Source organism: Pterocles gutturalis, unplaced genomic scaffold, assembly GCF_000699245.1.
Source record: "Pterocles gutturalis isolate BGI_N339 unplaced genomic scaffold, ASM69924v1 scaffold41184, whole genome shotgun sequence".
In the NCBI taxonomy this organism is placed as follows: Eukaryota; Metazoa; Chordata; class Aves; order Pterocliformes; family Pteroclidae; genus Pterocles; species Pterocles gutturalis.
Window position 1 is genome coordinate 7,995 of NW_010137162.1, and position 18,274 is coordinate 26,268.

The 18,274-nt window shown below is 50.8% G+C and overlaps 1 protein-coding gene across 1 annotated transcript in view; it reads right to left on the reverse strand.

Annotated features, from left to right (window-relative positions):
- The window catches only part of RHBDF1 (rhomboid 5 homolog 1 (Drosophila)), a 19,872-nt gene extending 5,157 nt beyond the window's left edge, over positions 1 to 14,715 (reverse strand). Inside the window, 9 exon segments of the mRNA XM_010082539.1 lie at positions 1 to 48; positions 871 to 982; positions 1,348 to 1,599; positions 3,880 to 4,040; positions 4,194 to 4,316; positions 5,035 to 5,241; positions 6,981 to 7,194; positions 12,346 to 12,476; positions 14,581 to 14,715. The exon segment at positions 1 to 48 is cut by the window's left edge and continues 57 nt beyond it. Coding sequence (XP_010080841.1) covers positions 1 to 48; positions 871 to 982; positions 1,348 to 1,599; positions 3,880 to 4,040; positions 4,194 to 4,316; positions 5,035 to 5,241; positions 6,981 to 7,194; positions 12,346 to 12,476; positions 14,581 to 14,700 — 1,368 coding nt within the window. The 5' untranslated portion in view covers positions 14,701 to 14,715.
- Between the last annotated feature and the right edge of the window lie 3,559 nt (positions 14,716 to 18,274).

The following is an 18,274-nucleotide window of genomic DNA, read 5'->3' on the forward strand; positions in this document are numbered from 1 at the left end:
CTGCTGAACGTATTTGACATTTTCATAAACCCCTCTGTTCCGCAAGACCTGAAAGGAGAGAAAGTGAGAGCCCCATGAGCTCCTGCCCACAGGATCAGCTGGGCAAGCAGCGGGGGCTGGCGAACACAGTACCCAGGATGAACAGGAATCCCCACAGCTGATGTCTGGGCACATGGTTCTCTCAAACTGGTCTTTTGCAGGATTCACAAGTAAACCACCATCAAGGTCTGGGCACCTTCATCTTAGATTTAATTTAAAATGTTTGTCTCTAGCTACTTCAGTTTTCAACAAATCCCAGGGCCTGGAGACCTGGGACTGGCTTGAGAACCTGCAAAAAGCTTCACACAGCTCAGAAGCATAAGCAGCGCCTGCCAGCAGCATGAAAGCTGTCAGCCACACAGGAGAGAAGCTCCCCAGGGCATCCCTTGCATGGAGCAGGGATATGGCTGCAGCAATATGTACCCCAGAGACTGTTAACAACACATGGGAAGGCTACAGACAGCTTCAAGATCAGCTCTCAAAGTCATACAGGTCAGTTCTGGTCCTGGCACAAGCAAAATCCTGCAACCCTGCAACTGTTGCAAAAAATTAACTCGGGTTTGAAATATTACCCTGCCATGAACATCCTTCTGGTCTCCACCAGGAGGGGAACAAGTTGTTTGTCAAAAGCACAGTGGCTGCAGGAGGCAGAGAAGGCAGTGTGGGGGCTCACAGAGATGCTACAGGCAGCCCTCCAAGGCTGGCCACTCAGCATCCAGCTGTCGAGGCCCTCGGGCAAGTAGCCAATGTGCCAAACACAACACCACAAGAGCCAGCAGCTGAAGGATGAGACACAGGCACACTCCAGGCAAGTCAGGGGGATTTACTTACTGAATCAACAGTTTCGTGCTGTGAGAACCCCACAGGGGCAATGCCGTAGATGCACACAGCGAGGATGGTGATGAGTGAATGCACAAAGGTGACCCAGTAAGTGAAGAAAGGCCTGGGTGGAGGGAAAGGGAAAAGAAGAGGCAGAAACCCAGGCATATTACATCTACTCACAGAACACAGGAGAAAAGCTGCTGTTTGTTCCCAGGACCTCGGCAGATTCTGGGGTACAGGGCCAGGATCACCTAGGGATGCGCAAGGCTGGAGGCAATGACCCTCTTTACTCTGACTCCCCCATTACACTGGGCAAGCCACCCTTTCCTAGAAAAACACCCATGAGAACAGGGATACACACCACGAGGGTCTTAGCAGCAGCTTTCACCCAACCACCCCAAGGCAGTGATCCGAGTCACCAAGGGGCAACAGCAATCGCTCACTTGCTAGTTTTGTTGGGACTCCGTCTACGACTGCAGCTCTCACCTGTGATCGTCCATGTCCTCAATCTGCCGCTTGACGTAGCTGTCAATGCGCTTGCGGTATGTACGGTTGGTCAGCTTCCCCACCATCCCCAGGCCATATGGCCTCTTCTCCTTGGCGAAGAGTTTCCTGACGGGGACAGCGATGCGCTGGCCACGCTTCTGTGGGCTGACACTCACCACCTCCTGCCGCAAGCGGACCTTGGGCTGTGCCAGGGCCCCGTCCTTTTGCTTCCTCCAGCCTCGCTCCAGTGGGCTGAAATAAAAAGCAGGACAACAATGGTCTCCTTCTCCATGGTAGAGCAACGGGGACCAGCCCTGGTCTTTGGTGGCAGCAGACCCTCTGTCTGTCCCACCACAGCTGGGCTGAACAGCAGATGACAGACAAGGTGCCCTGAAGTAGAAGCTGTGTTTCAAAGGGTGATGCAGCGCCAGTTGATGAAAGCACAGGGCTACACACAGAAGGTAGCACAAGGCAGCTGTGTCAAACTAAGCCCCACCAACAAGGAGCTCTCAAGGCTTTAAAGAAGTGTTTGAGCAACAGGATAAAATGGGGAGGCTGCAGCTGGGCACATCTGCAGCCTCCTGTACATCTGTTTCCTCCTCTGCTTCATTCCTCTTACTCTGCTCTCTGCTATGAAATGGAAGCATACTTTGGCCCAGCAGTGGCCTTGAAGCACTTTACTGTGATCAAACTGGCAAGTCAAACCCCACGCCCACCAAACTGGACAGAGGAGAAGAGCAGGAATCCAAGCAGCTTCCCAGACCAAGAAAGTGACACGCTGTTGTAGTGCTGAAGGCTGTGCCAGTTACTTCTCACAACCTGTCTTCCATTCCTCCCTTTATTTGCACTGATGCACGCATTTTTTGGGACAAGAAAACCAGGCTTCAACACCACAATAAAAATAAAAGTTTTAAAAAAGGAAGCCTTTTTTACCAAAACAGAGTATGCAATGAATGTTGCACAAGCTACTGGTGAATAGTACCCAGTTTATAAGTCAGATGTTTTTGTACTTCTTTGCTCTTAAACAGCAGTCTAGAGGCCAGGTCTGCAGCATTCAGACCCTGACCAGAAAAACTCTAGCTACCATTTCACCCTTGGTCACTGCCCAACACTGGAGCAGGCATGTCCCTGCCATGTGCTCTACTCTAGTTTACTTCCTCTGGCTTCCTAAACGACCCCTCTGCACAAAGACAACGCTTGTTGGAAGTGGTCAGAGAAGCCAGCTGACAAATTTTTTTTCTGAAAGATCACCAGAACATCTCAGAGAGATCACGACAGCTCTGAAGTATGGACAAGCAACAGGATGAAGGGAGAACCTGAACCTCTTTAGCCAAAAACACTTCTGTGAAACTTCAGCTATTTTCAGTACTGCACCTTGCAGAAGATGCATTTTTATAAAGCTGAAAGTCTCAACTAGGTTAACCCTTCCATGACTTCTCCCTTGTGAAGTCTTTCTCCAACAGAAAGTGCAGATTCCACTGCAGCCTGCTCTTGCCCCCGGAGTTCAAGTGGTTTCTGTGTTACGGACGTGCTGTTTTTCAATATTTCCGGTTCTGGGCTATCCACCTGTGCCAAAATAAACACCTGGCCACCTAAAAGGACACCTATGATTCTGATAACAGTTCTCTGAAGTGTGATAGAAATGTATTTTCTTCAATAAATAAAACTGTTGAAGGAGATCCAAATGGAGCCAAGACAACCGAGACCATCTCAGAGGAGTGACAACAAACTCCCACCATTTGCTGCTTCCCCTTATGTTAAGACTGAGTCAAGTTCTTGGAAACACTTGAAGGGAAAGCGCCAACACAGCAAGATGGGCCATAAGCAGCAGAACCACAACAAGGACCTCCCTGTCTGCTCCATGTTCACACCCAGCGGAGCTCTCTGCTGGGGTGAGCTGTCAGCTAAGCTGGAGCTGACTCGGAAACGACACAGAGCAATTACTCAGTATCAGTTACTCAGGTGGAAAAAATCTAGACATACAGTACAGTACCACCCACATATTTGTAGGGCTCTCAGCATCAGTGCCACACCTTTCTCTCGTTTCAAGTGAGGAATGTACCCCAGCTCGACACTCAGCCACACTTCACACCACTCCTTGGAGCAGGACAACAGATCCTGGCAACTGTGGCAATGGCAGCAGACTTCTTGTCTTTGGTACGTTCTCTATAGCCGAAGGCTGGGCCCCCAGCATCCTCACAGCTCATTTGAAGTGTCTTTTGTTTCCCCAGGGCATGATACAGTCTCTGAAACACATCACATGAGGGTGGAAGTTGCTGGAGAGACTGCACAGGTGGCCTCAGGATCACCTTTCACATACAGGGTTAGCTGGGGCAGGAGGACTTAAGCTGGGTTTAAAGAAAACCCATTGCCACACTGCTCTTGGAGCTCTGCACCAAGCATGCCCAGCACTCAGACCCTGGCTCTCCATGCAGGAGCAATGGCCTTGCCTCACCGGCTGCACAGTGCCGAAGCTCTGAACAGGCTGGCCATCCCATGTGAGGCTTTGGCAGCTTCCAGGAAGATACTCACAGTAACAAGTGGCTTCTTTCAAGCTCATTTTTGTCCAAGGCACCTCCTGTGAGGTCTGTCTGATCCAGAGGTTTCACCTCAGTGTCTTTGATTGCAGCTTCTGATGGCGACTCAAACACTTCATCCGGGTAAGTGGAGAGCTCCTCATGAAGGACTCCTTCCTGGGCAGAGAAACAGAAGTCCCACCAGAAGAAGCCAGCATTACATTTGAGACACCAACCCTGGCAGAAAGCGGTGCTGCTCTCTGCAACACACAGTCCTGCCAGACCTAGAGTTTTCTGCTGCCAATATCACACCAGAGCCCTGACCCTCACCCGAGCAAAGAAAGATGTGTCAAGTTCATCTGGAAAATCCACCGTGTCTTCCTCCAGGAAACTTGCTGGGGTGAAGCTGCGCCGCTGAGCTCTCCTCAGGGTGCTGTCCTTCACAGAGCGGCCCTGTAGCCAGAGAAAGTGTCATCGGGTCACTGCCAGAAACCTCATCACCAGGCACACACAGGGCCACCCCAGCCAGCACACAAGGAGCCCAGGTGCTGAGCTGGTTCACACTGGTGTGTGGAGCACAGCAGACCTGCTGATGCGTGACACCTTCCTCGTGAGACTCACAAGCATTACCCCACTTCTTAATCAACAGTACCCATCTCCCATGCGGGTGAGGCTTCCAACGTGCTCCTCTGCCACATATTGTACAACATCTCTGACCAAACCCCAGTGACGGGTGGTACTAGACACAGCAAAAAGGTCACTGGGCCCAGGAAAGCAGACACGTGGCAGGATGAAGAGACGTGCATAGTAAGAGCCTCGGCTACTTCTCCTCTTCCACGACTGCTGAGCAGGTACAGATAGACCGCCCAGAGGTCCAGGCAAGCTGAACTGGACCTGCTGGAACACTCTGAGGTTGCTTGCTGTGGGAATCAGAGGCCCCAGCCCAATAAAGGGAAAGCAAGGCTTGTACCAAAACCTAGCCATCATCCCTCCTTCTTGCAAATCCTGTCTCTCAGACACACAACTGAAACAGAACAGGAGATGGCTTGGTTCATTCCCCTCCACCACTGCTCTCTCCATCCTCTCTACTAAGCAGCTTCTTCCCCCTCACCCTTTTCTCAGGGCAGAGCCCCATCCTGCCACCAGACTGGTCCCTGCCCTCCCACAGTACCTTCACCAAAGCTGCAGCTGCTCGGAAACTCATTTTGGCAACAGATTCCCGTTTCCGCCTTCGTGGGAGGCGATTGAACCCTGAGCGCGAGCTGGTGAAGGAGCAGAGCGATGTGGCGCCTGGTGTGATCGGTGTGTGTGGGATGCTGCAGCCATCATTGTCGTCAGCCATACGGAACGCTCGGCCGCGGGCCAAGGGGTCTATGATCTGTCGAGAGAAGAAGCCCATCAGTCCATTCACGCCCAAACCCTTACCTACCAAGCCCTCCTCCCTCCAAGCAAACATCTTGAGACCATAACAGTGGCCTGGCTCCTGGGACTGACCAAGAACCAAGCTGAATGGACCAAGCAATTCTACAATAGTGAGATACAGAATAACTAAGCCCTGGTTGTAAGCCTCAAACCTCTCCCCCTGCCCCCCCTTTTTTTCCTCCTTCTTTTTCTTTTGTTGGTATTGACTGTTTTCACCCAGAATGTTCCTAGTGTTCACAGGAGACTCCAAACCTTCAGCCCTTCCTAAGCTCTTGGTTTCATTCATGTCCTGTGCCAGCGAGCTCTACCATCAGAGACTGTACTGTCTGAACAGGAGTTTGAGAAATCCCTGAAAAGAGCCATGCTTTTTCCAGCTAGCTTCCTTTCCAATAGTGGACAGCTCAGCACTTGAACAGTATCCTGTTGAAGCTTAACTGTATGTTTACATCTGTTTCCATTAAGATATAACAGCTGGAAAAAGCAGGCAAGTTTCCGGGAGCTGCAAGGCCTTCTTTGCAACTCCTCAGGCCAAAGCTTCCACTTCATCCAAACACACAAATCAACCTAATGAAAATATTGCCTTCAGCTACAAACCTTGCCTGTGTCCTTACATCATCACAGCTGTGGTTTCCATAAGACTTCCATGCTTTATCCTAGCATTTTATGAGCTTTTTTTAATCCACAGTTGCACGCTCAACAGGAAGATTTATGGGCTTACACCTACTGATACCACGTTCTGATTTAATGTAGCCCACACAGAGCCCAACAATATTTCTGAGTCTCCTGTGACCTAAGACTAACTGCAAGACACTTCAGCTAGTAACAGAACAGGAAAGAGCACAACAAGGTGAAACCTGATTGAAAGACGCACAGTATTCTTCAGCGGTGCAGCCAGGCTTCAGGTCCCAGCTAACTTGCTTTGGAAGGAACCTGTTTCCCCACTTGCCCAGGTTGCAGGGGTGCTCACTAACGCACAATAATCAACCACATGGATCACTGTCACTGCATGGAGCAAAGGGAAGAGCTGGGATGTTGTGGGATAGTTCTGAAGTGCTGGTAACTGGATGTTCTTGACTGGGTCCTGTCCCCTGGGGTCACACTTGAAGGTAGTGAGCAGGGGGCTATCAGATGCCCTTTGCAGACACCCAAAATCATTTCCAAGGACCTGTGAGCAGAGCTGTAGTACTGCTGATTCAAGAGACACTCTTCAAAGTCCTAAAACATAGCCAGATTTCTATGAGGACAGCAGCTGTGCTACTGCCTACATTCTGCTTGGGACAAGGATCCTTTAGGCAAGTGTCCTGAGTGACACCAGGCCTGTTACTGTATATGGGGGTCCAGGACACTGCCCACTCTGGGTACAACAGAGTTTTGTCCCTGCTAAATGGCAGTAAAAGGCCTGAGCTGAGAGCTCTTGGACACGCTGCACACATCTAATCACCACCATAGTCACAACGTGACAAACACGGCTCTGAGCCTATCACCAAAACGGGTGAGGGATCTCGGCCAACGAGATGGAGAGAGGCTGCTGAAGGAGACTGTCAAACCATATCTGAGACTTGGGAAGTGTCTGAGCATGGAGCCCAGACACGTTCAGGCAGAACTAAGCCCACAGATAGGTCACAGCTGCCAAAAGCGGTAAAGACACTGTGCAGGAAGATCACAATGGCCTTGACTCTGTCCCAGGTCACTCACCTTTTGCATGCCCAGCTGGCAGGGCCCAACATAGAGCGGAGGAGGAGTCTCTGTGCTTGTTAGAGAAATATTGTCCTGACTGGGCAAGTCCATTTCCCGGATGACCTGAGGTTTCAGCTTCCCATACCGCATGCTGCAGTGGCGGAGGCTCTTTCTCTGCCATTTCTGAGTAGCGTCGCTGTCTTTGCTCACCCCAAACCAGTCTGCTGTGCCTCTGAAAGATGCCAGCATACAAGTGCAAAGAAGCATTTATGTTTGGCTGGACTACGTACATGAAAAAACAAAACCCCTGGCGGTCACTTCCAGCCCACCCCAATTCAAAGGCAGGCAGAAGTCTTCCCCACAAGCATCTCGCAGCCTGTCCTCAGCTGATTTTAGCAACTACACAGATGCTGGCCAGAAATGTTCAACCATCAACAGCATTCTGTCATTAAGACAGAAGAAAAATGACAGGAGAGATTCACTATGTGTAAAGGACAGTTTGTTCTGCATTTTTCTAAAATTAAAGAAAGAGATGGAACAGAAATTCAGAAAAGACCTTAGTAGAAGGTTTCTTTTTTTTTTTTCCCCTCTTTAAAAACCATCTATTGAAAACACTTACCATCTGCAGGCCAGCTCTAGGTCCCCATTGTGGGACTGCACTATCTCATGGCTCTGTAGCTTCTCCCAAGAGAAGCCAGAATTCACGGTTCTCTCCCAGCCTGCCCCCACACTCCAAGGGTATCTCTGACTTCTCCATCCCATCCTGCAGGATTTCCATCTTCCTCAAAGGTAACATTAATGGCAAAAGTTTGCTGTGGTCCTGAGCTCTGCTAAAGCAGACACACACAGCTCTAAGCTGCCAGTTGCAGAAGTAAGAGCACAAGGCTGCAGCCACAAGGTAGGTTTGCTGCCAAATGGCTGCTGTCACAGCAGACCACTGGATCAGGAGCAAAATCCCAAGGAAGGCAGGGAGGGATTGGGATAAATCAGACTAACAATGTACCACCAATACTGCAAGACAGCTGGTACCCTAAACCTATAAAGATTATTGCAGCCCTGCCAAGACTTTCCCACTGTGGTTAATCCTTCCTCAGAGGATGACAAGCTGTGTCAGCCCACAGTTGTCTGGCCCAGGTGTCAAAACCTGAAAGTCCTTCCAAGCCAAACCTGAAACCCCGGCCTCATACCCCCTGCTCATTTCCAGCTGTGAGAAGCAAGACCTCACAGATCACAAAGGGGGTATTAAAATGTACACTGGAGTAAAGGCTGGATTAAATCTAGAATTAGGTCACACAGGGAAACCGAGTCAGCGCACTGGAGACAAGAAACTAGGCCTGTGTTTTGCACTCTCTGGAGCAAAAATACCACCAACCAACAGGAGAAGGTGTCCTGCCACCAGGTAAAATGATGTGAATTCAAAACCCACAGCCTCTCCAGCCAAAACCTCCAGGTGCAGACCACCACACATTGCCCGCAGCCTTCCCCATTCTCCCAGCAATCCAGAACAGGCCCTTCAGTGGGCACCAGGTCAAGCAGGCCTTTGCTAGATCTCACCTGACCTCACTGACCAGCCAGGTTAAAGAGCTGTCCTACTCTGATCTCAGTCAAGATTGTCCAGGAGAGCTGACTATAGAGCTCAGGGTATCTGGAGCACCCTAGGAAGATGCTGAACACCCTTGTCCAGCTGGGGAGCCCCATCACGTCCTACAGACTCCCTGGAGCACTGTAATAAGCAACAGACCAACATCAGCGGCCAGCTCTTGCTCTTCTGTCATGTTGTGCTAACCAGCCCTGAAAGCCTGAGACCAAACGCAGTCACCAAAGGTGGACACAGTGCCAGAGCGGCATCTGGCCAGGGAAGCAGTAAGGTAGGACAGGAATGGACTCCTGGGCATTAGGTCCTGTCCTTGCCACTCAAAGTCCCGTTGTCCGTCTGACTTTAAAGTTCACTGAGCTCCAGTCTCAGGGTGGTGGTTGATGGGCCATTGAGCCCTGGACTCCCGGAGGGGCTCATCTCTTGGTGCTAAGTAAGTGAAAGCCTCCACCTCAAAAAGAAGACAGTCACATTTGGATTAGAAAAAGCCATGATATCAACAGGGAAAAAAAAAAACACCAGCTTCTGAGCCCAGTCTGGACCGACATGACTAGCATCTGTTTGGTGCTGCTTCCTCTCCTTCCCCTTCTGCCCCAAGGAGGATTTGGGGCCAACACATGCATCCACCATATGTTGCACTGACGCTAGCGAAGGCAGGCTGCACTATGGCTGCCCTGGGGAGATATTCCAGATACGGTGAACACCAGGAGGTTGACAGCTTGTTAGGAAAGGCAGGAGGGAGTGAGGCTGGCAGGTGGACAGCTTGTTAGTCCATGCTATTCATTGACAGCTGCCTACGTATTTAGTAGGAGTGACTATTGTTTTTTGTTAGATACACGCATGAACTTTCTCACTGCTGCCCATTTGCAGGCCTCCTGGCTGTCCCTGGGAAGGCAACGTGGTTCCAGCAACAGCCCTTGCACACACATGCAGGGGTGGGTTTCACACTCAGTGCTACCAGTACCTGAAAAATGATCGGGGCAGGGACTGCCGCTTTCTCAGGGAACTCCTGCCCACCCGGTGCCCACGGATGGGCAGGGTCTGACTCCTTTGAAACCGTACTTGTCTGCTGCAAAGAAAAGACAGCTGAAGGGAAGGAGCCTGCAGGGCTGTGGAGGGGAGTACCAGCCTGCATCCAGCACCTCCCTATCTCCCTCCTTAGCCCCATCAGCAGGAGTTGTGCCTCACTGTACAGGACAGCGGGCTCCAGAGAGTTTGACCTAAGAGAAACAACCAAACTCAAGGCAACTTTGAACCCAGGAGGCTACTGAATCCCTTTGGTGCACCTGCACCTCTGATGTATGTCTCCCATTGTTCTTGAAGACATCAGGGATGCTGCAATCCCCTTGCACCACCAGACCTCTCATCTGCTGCCTTCTGCCCAGTCACTCAGCTACAGATCCCACTGGCTGGCTTTGGACGCTGGAGTGTGAAACTATGGAGGTGTCAGAAGGCCAGGATATGTTCTGTTCAGATACAGAACATCTGCTGGACAGCATCAGGTGTCTGATGCCCCTGGAAGTGCCCTGGGTCCATTCTGGTTGACCCTGCAGGGTCTCACCTTGGGCACAATTCTATCTGTGCCACAACTGCAGCCTTGCGTGGACATCTCGGGCACCCTGGGAGACTGGAAATGGTGTTAGATGCCTACACTCAGGCACCTGAATCACTCCCAATCACTACAGAGACTTGACCTTAGGCTCACACTCGATCTGTGTCCTCCAAGCCCCAGGGAGCAGGATGGTGTGGAGTCCTGCTGCCAAAACAGTTTCACATTCTGTGCAACCTGGGGGCTGTGTTAAGCAGAAAACCTGGAAGTCAGCCTCCCTGGACTTGCAAAACTAATCCCAGGACCTCTTTATGGATGCATGGTCTGCAATTCTCCACCGCACCCCCAGCTCTGCTGAACAGAGCACAGGTTTTTCGGCTTTTCCTTAGGTACTTTCCAGCTCCCTGTCTTTGTTTCTGATACACTTATTTCATGCTTTTATTACTATTGTTATGTCACGTGTGCATCTCCTGCAGTTCTGCCCCTTGCAAAGTCCTTCCCACTGCTGCACTTGCTCTGCTGCCCACATCCCACAGCACTCTGCAGAAACCACCCGCAAGTTGCGAGTCCTCCAGGAGGAAGAGACTTGGCCACCCCCACACTGCACAACAGCCGGTGTGGAGACAGCTCAGCACTGCAAAACAGCATCAACCTCCCACACGTACTCTGAGCGGGAGACTCCCAGGACTTCCCAAACTATTTGTGCACCTCTGGGCCACTCCCTGTACAAAATTACTACACAGACAGGGAACAGGCAGGGCTGCTGCCACTACAGCATGGGCAGGCAGCAGAAGACACATTATGGGGTCTATCAGGGAAACTGCCACGCTGGCCTGCCCACAGGCCTGATGCTAAGTGGGACATTAGCACCTCCCTCAGTGTGTGGGAGCTTCATCACCACTGTCCAGAACTCCTTCCTTGCTCCCTATATGTCCATGTGCCTTGTCTGTCTTATAGTGTGGCAGCACTGGGAGCACATTTGTTTCCCCAGCACCAGTGGTTTGCAGTTCCCCACCTTCTCCACCCTGCACACAAGCTGCGTGTTGTGAGGACCTCTGTGGGAGAAGGCTACCCTGGCCCTCCTGCTCGATGCTTCTTAGGGTCTCCACAGTGCCCTCCCGGGATGTCCCCTCACCCTTGACATGCTCTTGCCTAATTGTCCTGGGAAGGAGCGGGACAAGGACAGGGAGGTGAGCGAACAGGCAGTCTAGGTGTGCAAGGACAGCCCCAGAAGCTGCCCAAGGCCCTGAAAAGAACAGACACTACTCCATGGCTCAGCCCTCCCAATCTCGAATGAAGCGGGATCACAGAGAGCTGCTGAGGGAGAGCTTTACCACCAAGGCAGCTGGGGAATGTCAGAGGCAAAGGAAAACAGCACGTGGGAGGTCAGTCTCTCCCATGGCTGGAAAGTTGCTCCTTTGTGAGTGGGCGAAGTCTGGCTGGCTGGAAGTGCCCTTGACCTGGGGGGCTCCAGGGATGCTCCTGGGATCCAGGCAGGCCTGACGCACTGCCAGGGATACACATCAGGCATCTCAGGAGAGCAGCTGGGAGAGGCACTCCCTTTGGATGAACTGGGATAAGCCTTTGCCATGGGGAGGGAAGGAGGATCCAGCTGTGCCTCAGAGACCCCCAGGTTACGGGGATGAATGATAACCCTCGGTGCAGGCCTTGGGGGCAGGACTGGAGCAGCCTCTCCCTACACTCCATCACCCCCCATAGGCAGCCCAAAGACCTGACAATGAGCTAGGGCTAGGAGCCAAGCTGCTGAGAGCCCTGGACTGCTCAGGGTGGGCTTCTGCCTCACCCAGCTATGATATGCTCTCAGATCCGGCACCAAAGCCAGCCCAGCACGCCACATTGTACAGTCTCAGCTACACATCAGGAGGGCCTGATGCATCCTGTTACTCAGAAACAGCCAGCTCCCTGGGGCATGGAGGCAGTCAAAATTTGTCTCTAAGTGGCAAGAACCATCAAAACAATCTTTCTCCCAGGACTTGGCTCCTCTCTTGCGAACGACAGGCTACATAGCACCACTGGGCTTACATATAGGGGACCTATCTGCACCCACCCTCTTCCCCAGCCTCACGATAGATAACAAGGGAGACAACCTAATCCTGCTGTGACAGCGTGCCATTTCAGTGCCAGACAGTGGGACAAGCAGAGGACCACAAACCTCAAATAAAGAACAGCAACAGAGGGCAGAATCCACTAAAGCAGGCTCCATGAGCATACTGTCTCACCTCTTGATGGTCTGAGTAATTGAGGTCTGTCGTTGTAGCACCGGTCTCCTCACTTCATTAGGCAGGGAGGGCATGCGGGTGTTGTCAGCAGGCATGCTCACACTTCGCAGAAAGGCCTGACGTCTCGTTGGCTGCAAAGAAAAGCAGGAGGGGAGTAAGTGTTCTCAGAGTGGTGCTCTTACAATGCCACCCAGGGTGAGAAACATTCAGTCAGCAATTCAACAGCCCCCCAGCATCCCACCCACAAGCTGTGTGAGTGCAGCTGGGCAGCAAAACCAGGCTCACAAGGCCCATGTTCATGTTAGCCAGGAATGGCTCTGCAGAGCAGAACAGCGAGCACCAAGGACGCAGCATCTGTGTGTTGCAGTGGGTCTCAGTTCAGACTGGCTCTAGCCTGGCCCACAGACTGAGGTCCATTTGTAGATGGGGTACAATATATGAACTCCTGCAATATATCCTCCCAGACCACTCCACAAGGTGAAGACACACACAGTAAGCAAGATTTGCTTCATAAGGGACTCTGGATCTGCACTAAAAGCCAGCAAGAGCTGCGGGTGGGTCTGTGGTGTAGCTGCTGCCCAGTGCAGGCTAAGCAAGCTGGGAAAGCCACACCAGCTTTGTTCATAACCTGACTGCCTGGACACACTCAGGTCTGAAAGCTCCTGTCATGTCTTGGCTGAATGTCACCTACCAAATATGACAACTCACCAGAATGTTCTCAACCCATACAATGGCCTCCCCAGGGCTGCTCTGGATTAATTTTTCATCAGCTTGGCAGAGACACCATCTCCCATCTGTAAAACGCTGGCCCAGCAGACTGTCCCTCTGGCAAGTGAAGCTCTGATCAACTGTTTCTCTGGTCAGACATGGTCTCTGCCTCAAGACTACTTGCAACTCCAGGCCCTCTAGCCCAGAGGGCTAATAATTTCCACTAATCTCAACATTTTTTATATGCTTTATGTGAAAATAATGTATAGATAAGCAGGCTATAAGCCAAAGGAGCCCATTATGCACTCTCATCCTGACAGCCTGTGCTGTGCACACTGGACCTCCAGAGAACATCACCTGCGCCAGCTTCCATCTAAGTACAGACTATCTCTCCAGAAGATGCCCAGCTGGATTTACAGATTTCAGGTAAGAGAACATGCATCAAAGCCTTAAAGAAGAGATTCAGAAAGTTTCAACCTGCACTGTTAAAATGCTGCATTCCACTTCTAATCCCTGCAGGCTGAACCCTGATCCCTCTCCTTCCAAGGGAAGACCAGGACCAAGTAGTAGTCACATAGCTGAAGTGCATTTTAGTCCTTGGATCAAGGAATGGCAGAGAGTCCCCTCTTAAGACAAGCCTGCCCTCAGCTCCCCTCCAGGGAAGCTGTGTAACACTCCATTTCTCTGATGACTAAACCATTCTTTCATGTAAGCAACCGAACGCAGGCACTCCACTCGTGGAGCTGGGCAGTAAGAACCCTCCAGCTCTGTCTCTGGCGCAGGTCGTCTCTGCTCCTGCAGCGAGGTCATGCGAGCAGCCAGCAATCATCCTGGCTACCCAGGTCTCACCTGTATGTGAGAATTTTTGCCACCTTGTAGCAGAAATTCTTGTTATTCCTCTGATTCCCAGCACAAATTCGGATGTTTTCCTCTCCTACTTTGCACAGTTCCTATTAACCTATCACCCCATCTCCACTCCACCACTCTTCAATGTTACTTATTTCTCATCCCACATGATTTTCTCCTGCTGGTAACAGCTCTGTGTTGCCAGTAACTGTTCTTTCTCTGCTGTTAGTGATGAGAGCCTGTCATTATCTTAGCTATTCCTAAGTCAGATTCATTCCTTGCTCATTTCAGCATGCGCTCCAGCACTTCCAGGCCCTCACGTTTCTCTCAGAGCCCTTCTCTCCTCCAGCCCCCTTAAGAAACACTTGTTTGAGCCCCCCCCTGCCATATCCCCCAGCCAGGGCACTTTTCACAATCCCCACATCCAAACAGCCAGCTCCACTGATCTGAGCACATCAGCAACCCACCCTAATCCCTCCCACATCCCCTTCAAGGGGGAGTTAATTACTGATCATAAATTTACCCAATGGCTCTATCCCTTCTCAGGTGGCCTCGTGACCTGCCTTTCTCTCAGCCAGGACTGTGGGAGACCACAGGCACAGGATCGCTCTCAGTGCAACAGGGCTCTGCACACCCTCTCCACAGCCCCGCAGACCCTCCCTCCTGCCCTGGCCCCCGTACCTGCACAGGCTGGGGCTCTTCTGGCACCGACACAGGCATCGGCACCGGGATGTCCAGTTTCAACCATGGTGGCTTCTTCCGCTGTAAACTGCTCGTGCTGTCGTGTCGTGCCTCCGACATCGTCCCACGTTTGTCCTCAGGCCTAGGAGAGGGGAGAAAACACAGCTGGGAGGGGGCCAGGCTCACCCCTGACACAGCACATGCCAGTGGGGCAGAGCAGAGCCCCCTCTTCCAGGCTGCAACTGATAGGACCCAGAGCCCACATCGGATGACTTCCCAAAGCACCTAGTGAGGGTTCAGGCGTCACAGCTTGTGTCCATGCTGGTCGGCCAGCACCAGACACTCAGAGGGCACGGCGCATTTGTAAGGCCTGCAGGACCTTGAGCCAGCTGCCAGAGACCACAGTTGCAAGTTTGAAAGTCACTCCCATTCAGATTTGCTGAGGCTACTGTGAGATCCAGATTCCTTAAGAACCAGTCATGAATTAAATCTTAATGAGATCTGGATCCAGTCCAGCCAGCTAAGTAACTGCAGAACCAAAAGCCACCGACCTCCCTCTAAAAACAGCTTGTGACTCACACAGGCACCCTTGCCCACCCAAAGCCAAGCACCACACTTTCCCAGCTACTACTTAGCAACTAGCAAGTGGCCATTTCTCATTGCTGGCTCTAAGCTCCTTTAAATGTAGTCATTTCTAGAAACACAACACAGTGCACGGAGTAATACAAGTATAGCACGAACATTAGAGAACTGGCATTAATCCTGAAGTAAGAGTGGTTTTCATACATAAATAATAATGGTATTTAAATAAAAACCGCTGTGTTAACAAAACACCGAAGTAACCAGAACGACTCACTGTCGTCTTGCCCACTCTACTGCAACTTTCTCCTCCTGTTTAGGTTGCATGCAGTGAGACAGGGACCATGCGACTCTTCCAGGCTGGCAGAGCACCTACTTTACTGTGCACACTCAGAGAAACAATTAAGAAAATAGATTTAATTGTAGAGAGATCAGCTCAGATACCTCTACAGGTACCTTCCAACCTACATTATTCTACATGCCCGTATTTCTTCCCCTCCTAGCACACAGGCAACTGCAAGTTAGTGGTGGGAAGCACTGTGTGCTCAAGGGGACAACAGATCCAAACCCCTCCGAGCTCCCTCCTTGCGTTGTACTAGGCCACAGATCTCATAGAGGACAAAAAAAAAAAAAATTAGCAGGCACACATGATTTGAAAGGGAATAGGAAAAAAGCTTTCTGTTTGGATTAAAACTCAGTGGTCTTACAATGTTAACACAGTCAATTTATTTTATATGCACAATGAGTTTAATATGCAAGGATTCTTCCTTGAGAAGAGCCAAGACCTAGGACAGGACCAGAGGCAGAGGGACCTCCATCCTTGGAGACATTCAGCACTCAGCTAGACAAGGCCCTGAGCAGCCTGAATTAGCCCTGCCTTGCACAGCAGCTGAGCCAGACAACCTGCAAAGGTCCCTCCCAGCCTAAATTAGGCACTGGTTCTCTGAAACACACACTGCCTTTCGTGGCATTTCCACCATATTCCCACAGCTCGCTGCAGCTGCTCTGGAAAGGGAGCCACAAAAACAGCCAAGCTTACCATTGCAAAAGATACACGGTAGTGGGGGGAAATAGGTCAACAAAAAGGAGTGGGGGATGATCTGGATTGGGTTAGGAGAAGAGACTCTCATGTAAAAGGAGCCGAAGACCAGCTGCTAGCTCAGTCACACAAGCTGGGCTGGCTGCCAGGAGCACCACACTCAGCTGAGCCGGAATGACAGAAAGGGAGGACTCAGCTGTAGGTGGATGAAGGTTGGGTTTCAGCAAATACCACAGGCCCCCAAAAGTCTGGGAATTCCTGATTTAGCCTGTACAGACATGCCCTTCGTGCATGCAGCATGGTCCTGTGTGCACAGACGCAGTGCTGTACATCAGGGAGGCACAGTTCGCTCCTTCCCTCCACCCCTAGCCGCAGGGGTGACTAAGTGCATCTGTTCTAACTTCCTATAAGACGAGAATAGTGAGAGTATGAGGGGAACTCCCACCTACTCTTGGTAAGGGTAATGCACTACAAGACAGCTTTCAGTCTTGTATACAAAGTGGGTAAACTTGCCTTTGTGGTCAGGTCAGGAAGCAAAGCAGATTTCTCACACCTGAAAAAAAAATTTCCCTGGTGCAATGCAAAGAGCTCCAGCATTGACCTCATGTGGGTCACGAACATCAGGTCTTCCTGAGATGCTCTAATCAGAGACCAGTCAAGAGGGACAGAGCTGCTACTCTGGCGTGACCAAACACAACCTGTTTCACGTATGCCACAACTCAAGAGCCTCTTTTCTCTGCCTTCAAGGGCCAATTCAGAGTTTCTGAACTATCAACTCTTCATTTTCCAGCATCTCTTCAATGAGAAGCCATCACCCAACTTCCTTCCTGTCCACCTACAGAGCCGCCTTTGTGAGCAGGTGCTTTGGGCATAAAGCACACAAACACATGCAAGATCTGCAGCTTTATCAAACAGTGAGGTCCAGCCAGGAAGGCAGAGAATGGATCACTCCTGTACTGCCCAAAGGCTCCCCCAACAACACTGCACTCCCTGAAAGACTTTCTGATGAAATTTGTTTTCAGTCCCCCTTCCTAAACTGCCACAGATAGGGATGTCCCGCGTCCAGCACACCAGCTTCATTGTGACCCACGCAGATCAGCGCACAGGGATCTCCAGCAGCGTGCACACATGTCACACGCAAAGAAGAGGACAGAGGAGGTGCACACACGAGGTCAAGCCTGTGGCCTTAGGATTATCCCCAAAGTTGACTCATCTTTGTATTTTAGGCAATAAAGTATCAAGATGAGATTCCCATAGCTGACAGAGGCAATGAGCTGCTTTCTCCCAAATGCTGGCAGTTAAAGAGTTCTTTAAAGCCTTCTTGAGAAGGCTGGGGACCCTATTCCAACATTTCCCTTCGCCTGAAGGGTTTGAACCTACACATCCTCCTTTGAGGGCACAGCAACCAGAAATTAAGATCTTCAAAAGCAGACAATGCACAAATGCTCTACTAAAAAAATAAGGCATAGTGTTACAGAAAGCAGTATCTTGCCTCAAAATTATGTTAAACAATAAGTAAAAGGGGCATTTGACATCTAAACGTACATTGTCTCCCTTGTTCTTGGAAAAATGCACATATAATAATTGTGTAAATGCACTTGATATTTAAAAACCAGGCAAGTTTCAAGTGTGACTGCAAACAGAGTACTTAACTCAGGCACAAATTCTCCTAGCACTTTTTACTTATTAAGACCATCCATTTCCCAATAAAAGACAGAGGTGTTCAGCATTCCCAGCTACAGGTCTGCATTTGGAGTGGACACAAATAAACCTTCCAAACACAGGAGATGAGACGAGCAGTGCTTGCTCTAGCGGGGCTTGATTCTCTGCCCACTGTGAGTGTGGCCACAGCACAGGTCAGCCAACAGGGCACAAGAGAGGCTGGGGTACAGACACAAGAGGCAGGTCTCCAGGTTAACGGTGAGACTGAACATGGATCCAGCTGTATACATAGATGTATGGCTGTGTACACAGATGCACAGCTGGATGGCTGCACATCGCCTCTGCAAGGCAGGGAACACCCCCTGTTACACCTGGTTCTCACTCAAAGTGCGGCAGTTACTAATTCCTGTCTCA